The sequence below is a fragment of the Musca vetustissima genome, unplaced genomic scaffold (assembly GCF_032173495.1).
Source record: "Musca vetustissima isolate MV318-11 ecotype Yass unplaced genomic scaffold, APGP_CSIRO_Mvet_v1 utg37970, whole genome shotgun sequence".
In the NCBI taxonomy this organism is placed as follows: domain Eukaryota; kingdom Metazoa; phylum Arthropoda; class Insecta; order Diptera; family Muscidae; genus Musca; species Musca vetustissima.
The window spans coordinates 71037-78519 of NW_026874251.1; the positions used below are offsets into that span (position 1 = coordinate 71037).

Genomic DNA, 7483 nt, shown 5'->3' on the forward strand with positions numbered 1-7483 from the left:
AACGTACTGAATTGAGCCTAGAGTGATGTCTGCCAAGTTTTGGGAAAATCGGCCCAGATTTAGATATAGCTCCCATATACAGTTTCGTCCGATTTCATGTAAATGGTGCACCAAAGTCCCTATATATCCTTCGATTTGCAAGAGATTTGGCATAACGTACTGAATTAAGCCTAGAGTGATGTCTGCCAAGTTTCGAGAAAATCGGTCCAGATTTCTATATAGCTCCTATATAGCTTTGTGTAAATGGTTTAAAACAGCTTTATGGTCGATTTTTAGCTCCTAGGCGATATTACGACTGCTAACATGCCGGTCCACTTCGATAATTTTTCCGATTTTATGGACATTTTCATTCCAATTTATATATATATATATACATATATCGGTTCTCTGTTTTGGGCCTTGGGATTCTTGAGATTAGCTGAAAGTGCAAATTTCTTGCATATTTTGGGTTAAGAAATCCGCGTTGATAAACACTTTATAGAGAAAATTTTGCTATTTCTAGTTATGTGTTAAAATTATAGCTCTTTTCAAACATACGCTATATATTAGGTTGGGGAAAAATAAATTATTTTTATATGAACTATAGGACTTCATTTAACATGGTTCGGAATGTCCGATTTGGGCCAAATATGCACCGTTCTGTTGTGTGATTTGTTGCCATTTTAAAGGCATTCCTCGATCATTTCTCCCGTTTTTTCAAGATTTTCGACGCTCGCCCTATCTTTGCGAGGGGCATCACTAATCTCAAAATTTCCTGAACGGAATCTACGAAAATAAAATTGCACATAATTGCCTGTTACTGTATCGGAACCATAAACACCATTCTCAATTTTACGCACTTGTCTTGCATTTTCGCCTTTGTCAACTGTGAAATGAACCGAATTTTTTCTTTGTTCACTTCCATTTTTAACACCCTATGTAACTCACAACTGAATGCACCAAACAAAAAACAGCAATTTTTTTGATACTGTGAAATGTCAGTCTTCCCAGGAGCATAAATCTGAAATTATTTGATTGATACTTTACGATAAATCTATCAGTGTAGCCATCTGCCGAAAAAATAATGGATTTTATTTTCCTCAACATAACATTTCCCTAAATTTGGCACTATTTAGTACTTTTCGAATTTTTAGAATCAACTCTTTACAACACTACCATCCAAAAATAGTAACTCAATCGTAACGATATAGTTTTTTATAAAATATTATTTATTTATTCTACAGTTTTTATATAACATAAATATTTAATACCAATCTTTATATGGTAGGGATACTTCATGATCCGGTTCCAAACCACATGGTCGCTTCAATTCCTGGCCCTTTGTACTGAACCATTCATTGCAAACTGCAAAAGGGAATAATTACATATTAAAATATTTCTTAGCGAAAATTAAAAAAATCACAATACATACTCCATTTGGAACCTTGCAAGACAGGACAGCCAGCATGCAATGTGCGATAATCTCCTTGAAGAGATTTGTGGAAATTATACCATACAACCATGCTACCTTTTATGGGTGGTACAGCCAAGCGTAATATGGGAAATGCGGTGGCGCCACCCAATTCCACATGATTGATCTAAAGCAAAGAAATAAAAAGAGATTCAAAATAATTTGCACATTTTGTTATATTTTTCAAATATACTTACATAAAATAAAGCGGTGAGTATGCGATTGCCTTTTTGGAAATCCTCTATGACGCCCTGAAAAGATTTTTGTATTTTCCGATTATAATTCAATAATTAAATATATAAGGACATTAGCTCACCGAATGAAAATCATGATGTGGTCCGTAGTGTCCTGCAATTCCATAGTTGGCAACTTGCAGTTCTTCTCCAGTTTCGATAGTCAGACCCGTCATATCCTCCAAACGTTGTGCAATGGGATCCAAAAATCTATGTTCTTTAAAATCTAACCATGAATTTTTACTAACACGTATCTCATCGTATCTGGAATCTGCATTACCCCCGACTTTCGATCTTTCAATAGAGTCCTCAACAGAAGAGATAATTTGATCAATTTCATTGTCATAAATCACTTCGTGATAGAAGGCAACAAAGGGATCTGCACTTAGTTCTTCCATTTTAAATGGACCCAAAAAATAATAGGGCACATTATTTGTGACATAACGACAACGAAGATGGCGTTTTTCTTGTGGCGTCTGTTCCACCTCACCGCTACAAACTTGATTATAAAGACGTTCTATTTCGGATGCAGTTTCTACCGGTTTATCCAATACACGTTTACGTCTCTCTTCTATTAAGCCATTGGCAAATAGTTGTTTATTTGTCAGACCATAGTAATTCTGTGGATCAAGTTTAAGTAGCTTGTCATTGAGAAGAGCAGCCGCCTTTCGGTTGCCAGCGTGGTACAAGACCGAAGGTAAATATTCCAAAATTTGTTCAGCTGTCACATAGGGATATATACCATATTCATTGTCCAAGTTATTGTTGAAATCATCTTCGTCTATATTTTCTTCAACTGTCATATCGTCCTGAATATCATCTTCCTTAAACATATCGATATTTTCAAAAATATCCTCAAAATAATCTTCATCACCATATGTCTCATCTTTCTCACTGCACTTTGTCGAATCGTCCAACTCTTTCACCAATTTATCTTCTGACTCATCTTCAGTCATCTCTTGATCTTTTTCCTTGGCTTCTGACAACTTTTCCAACTCGTTCACCTTTGCTGACTCCTCATCTTCTGTCTTATCTTTAATCATCTCCTCACCATTTTCACTGTCTTCTAACATCGCTTCCAGTTCCTCCACCTTTGTGAGGGCTTCCAGCAACCACTCACTTGCCAATTTATGCTCACCAGCTTCGAAAAGATTTACACCCAAAATATAACAATTAAATGCAGACATCGCTGAACTATATTTGTGACCCAGCAGAACACCCCTCGCCATATCATCAGTCTCTAGTTTATACATTTTCTGTAGACGAGCAAATCCCAATGAGGCACCACGTAAATCATCGCCGGTGGGTAGATTGTGAGTGTTTGGTAGTAATGTTGAGTCATTGTAAACTGTAATAAACATTTGAAATATAAGAATTTTACATTTTCGACATTATTTTGAAATGACATACCTCGTAAATTACTTATATCTGTTGTTAATTTTGTCAATTGTGGCACATCAGCAACAACTCTTCGTATAATTTTAAATGCATTGATGGGATCCTCCAATAGTTCTGTGCTATTGTAATTCTCTTTGGTGTGTTCATGGTCAAGTTCATTCAGGAGGCTATAATTAAAGGAAATAGTAGTTACAAGAAAATAAAGTACAAATGAGGCAATAATTCAGGAAATATTTTTAGAAGTTCGTCTATAATATATAGACTAATCATTGCCGATATTTCGCATAGAATTCGATTTGGTTTAATTAATGTCAGAGATATTCTATTAAAAAAAAAAATCATCCCGAAACTCAGGACAGATTTTCTTTAAAAATCATCAGAAAATAGATGTTAAGGCTAACAATCCAGGAACAGAAGTCTACTTTCATAAAAAAAAACAAGAAAGTCAGAAAATTGAATCCTCAACTATTTTTCTATTGAAATAAGTACTCAGTCCTTTGAGTTAATCTCCACATTAAGTTCTAAAAAATTGAGATTTAATTTTTAGTAGAATCAGTCTTCAGATATTCATATTTTTGTTTAAAAAGAATTCTCAAGAAGTGAGATTTCCAAAAAAATAATAAAAAGATCAGAAAATGAGGTGTGATAACTCCATTAAAAATTCGCATACTCTTTTTTTCAAATTGTGAGGCAACTTATTCCGGTACTTCATATTAAAGTCGATCTATAGAAACTGATACATGCCAAGAAATACGCAGAAGAATTCATGATTCATGATTCTTCTTTTGAAACATTCACAAGACAGGTATTTTTACCCTCGGCCTTCTGGCTAATGAGGGTATCAGATTTACAAATGTCTGTCCGTCTTTCTGTCTGGCCGTCTAACCGATTTCATCCAAACTTTGCACATCGTAATGGGGAATATCGTCCCACTCTTTGTGGAACTTCTCTCACAAAATGGTCAAGTGCGAATATGAGACCCATTGGTCCACTACTTCTGGTACCTCACCCACAAATAGTCAATATTTTAAATATTAATAAATCCAAGATCAGGCGAAAAGTGTTCAATGGACACTTTTTTCAAAGGATTATAAAGGATTAAATGTTTGTTTTCTCTTTTAAAAAAGAAAATCCAACAGGACAGCGGCAAAATTTTTTTTGATTTAATCTACACTAATTCAAGAAAATACAAAATTTCAGGTGAAAAAAATTGAAAACATAGCCGATTTATTGTGTCAGCATCAAGTGACGGCTGTTTTGTCAAACTTTAAACGCGTTTTTCTCTAATGCGAATGGCGGGCACGATAACTCATAAACTAATAATCCAATCGATTCCAAATTTTTACAAAGTGTATCCTCGTATGAACTGTGTAAAGCCAATCGGTGAAGATCTTCCTATTTTTTAATTTTTTAACTTGGTTTTTAGTCTAAAATCGGCGATTTTCCAAAAATATTTTTTCAAAGGTCGCCATTTTGTTAATTTTAGAGCGAAGTCAATAATCCTAGTTCATACGAGAGCCAGACATGTACTCTTTCTAACACCGTTGGAATTTTCGGATTCCGATGTTTCAGTGAGGAGTTAACATGCCCGCCATCAAAAATAAGGACTTTTCTTTAATTACAAAAAAACAACAGAACAATAACAAACATTTTTTGTAAATTATTTTTCTTCTCTTTTAAATCTTCAAATATATATGTGCAAAGTTACAAATCTTAACAAGCATTGGTATTGATTTAGCAGCCCATTGAAAATCTTGAAAAAATGAAATCGCGAATAATAAGTGGGCCACACACCTCAAATTTTTTTGTGAAGCTCCCAGCCCACACACGTCAAACGGATCCATTAAACTTAATTTCAACTTAATTTAAACTTAAAATTTCCGGGAAAAAACATTTTTATTTGCCACACAGTAGAATATGAGTAAAACCATCAAAAAATCTTCCAAATACATATGTATTGCATTTGTCCGCTGATCCGCACTCCACCAAATTCTAGGAAGTCTGATTTGTTTCTAATACAAAAATTTTTCAGCGACTGAAATCTAAGTTTTTTTACCTCCGATTCATGTATTTGTAATTTGTATGCCCTCAGCCGTAAGGGTATAGACCCCATATTTCTTTGGACCAAATCCGCCGCACGGAAACTCTCGAAGGGTATAATCTTAAAAACTTAGCACATCTTAATATTTTCTCTAAACTTACTTCAAGTTAGAATATGGGGAATATCGGTCCAATACTTCTTATCCCTTTCAGTGTCAAAAAAAAATTTTTGTCAGAATAAAATTCTAAAATTTTGTATTTAAGATCATATAAAGGCACAGAGTTTAGAAAAAAAATACAATTCTCATTTTGACCCTCGGACAGTTTTTTCTGTCTTTCAGCAAAAACAAAAACATCAATTGTAACGGTACATAGGATAACCGAAAAATCGCAAAGAAAGAGAGTAATTTTAAATGTCGAATATATTCGACAAAAACACTGAAAGTGTTATACATCCCTCACAAAATGATCTAAATATAATATCATTCGAACGGACTATGCGTTTTCAACCAAACTTTGTACAACCTAGTATCTTTACCAAGCCTAGATTTAGTAAGAAGATGGGATCCATTGGTCCACTTCCTACAAAAAGGTCACGGTTTTCAATATTTATATATCCAATATCAGGTGTATGGAATATCCGATTGGAACCAAACTTTCCACAACCTAATATATTTACCAAACCTAGATAAAGCCCGAAGCTGGGATCCGTCTGTCCTCTTTTATAAACATGTAGATTATAAAGCAAATAATAAAACCTGTGTGAAACTCCGAAGAACTTCGCAAACCAAAGCCTGAGTGTATATATCTGTCTGAATCTTTTTTATTTGTTTTTATTTAAAGGAGAAGCCCCACAACCCAATGTGGGTCAATTATTCATATAGAAACAGCAGGTCGTATATTTTCTATATAAAGCATATATTAGGTCAGATTTTTTTCTATACAAGAACTTAGATTTTTTTGTAAATCAAGTCGCAGTCTAACTTTTTTCTATAGATAAAATAAATCTCAAGAAGAGAAATTCGATTTTTAAGCACAAATCGTGAGAACTGTCATCTGATTATTCTATTCTTATTGAAAATAACTTTTCTGTGGCAACTAGGGTTTCAATTTGTTCCTGTAGACAAATAAATCTTCCGGAACTAATTTGTTATAGGTACAAAGATAAAAATTCTTTAGGATTTTAGGATGATTTTTTTTCTATATTAAAAATTCTTCTGGAACTCAAATGTGATTATTTGACGAACATTTTCAATGAAGGCCAATTTTTTCTCAGAAATCTTTGAAGATCCGTTCCGTTATCGGAATTTGGTATTTCGGATATTTCTCAGACAATTTTCGGCTTCTTTGAGGATAAAAATATATTTGGAGAACATTTTCGATATTGGTTCATGTTTTCAATGACCTTCATTCCGGATTCGATAACTAAACTTGTCGCGTAATGGCGGATGTGTAGGTTCACGACCTGCCTTTCCTTTTCATTGTTAAAGTTTTCAGAACCGAGGAAATGTTTCTTTCAATCACAACCGAGAAGACATTTTTCCCTGTAGAATAAATACTCTAGACCTCGGGACAATTTTGTTTTGCTGTAGAACAAAAGCACATTTGTTATAGATAATTTTTTTATATATAAATCTCTCTGACTAAGTTATTACTGAGGACTTTTTCAATAGAAAAAATAACGTTGTTTCTAATATTTGTCCTGTAAAGAAAATATTACAGAAATAGCATAGGACGGTTTTTATGGAAAATATCCTCAGCATTAATTGGATCTGATGTTATCCATAGTAATTACCCAGATCTATTTTTTCTCAAGTACCTGAGTTTTTACTTCACTTTAAGCTTCCTTGTGTTATTTTTAATTTATTCCTTTACCTCTTAAATTGTTCGTGTAATATTTCCACTTGATTTAAATGTTTCTCCATAGCTTCCATATAGTGACTTTCGAGATCCAGTAATTCTTCCAATCCCGATATTGATGTATAAAAATCACAGTTACTGTTGCCAACCAAAATGGTAAAAACTACTATTATTTTTAAAATATTTTGTACAAAATTCATTTTGTTGAAGGGCTCTCTTAAGCCGCCTATGTTACTCTATTCAACGATAAATTAAAACTAAATTCGGGAGAGTAGGAAAAATTTAAATTAGGTAAAAACTTATAGAAGGAAATGCGTAGAGTAATGTATAGACAGGTGTTTTTTGACTTAGACAATTTTGTTGACAACTTATTTGGGATAGATCAATAAATGGATCATCGCGTGTTGACTTACTATTTATTTAGGTCGTGTGGTCGTGCAAGTGACATTTATGAATTGAAAAGAAAGTGTGGTATAAGCCAACATAAATAATTTCTTTCCGG

The 7483-nt window shown here is 33.6% G+C and overlaps 1 protein-coding gene across 1 annotated transcript; it reads right to left on the reverse strand.

The window, feature by feature from the left end:
* Window positions 1-1243: 1243 nt before the first annotated feature.
* LOC133331993 (prolyl 4-hydroxylase subunit alpha-2) lies at window positions 1244-7181 on the reverse strand. The gene is made up of 6 exons (XM_061540382.1): window positions 6997-7181; window positions 3094-3248; window positions 1767-3031; window positions 1648-1701; window positions 1412-1577; window positions 1244-1344 (listed from the first exon to the last, which is right to left on the reverse strand). The coding sequence occupies exons 1-6, from the start codon at window positions 7179-7181 to the stop codon at window positions 1244-1246; spliced, it is 1926 nt and encodes a 641-aa protein (XP_061396366.1).
* Between the last annotated feature and the right edge of the window lie 302 nt (window positions 7182-7483).

Excerpts from the sequence above, each read along its gene's own strand:
- LOC133331993 (XM_061540382.1), bottom strand. The coding sequence starts at position 7,181 with ATGAATTTTGTACAAAATATTTTAAAAATAATAGTAGTTTTTACCATT. Across the intron at positions 3,032-3,093 it reads AGATATAAGTAATTTACGAG|TTTACAATGACTCAACATTA; the intron begins GTATGTCATTTC and ends TGTTTATTACAG. Across the intron at positions 1,578-1,647 it reads TACTCACCGCTTTATTTTAT|ATCAATCATGTGGAATTGGG; the intron begins GTAAGTATATTT and ends TCTTTGCTTTAG.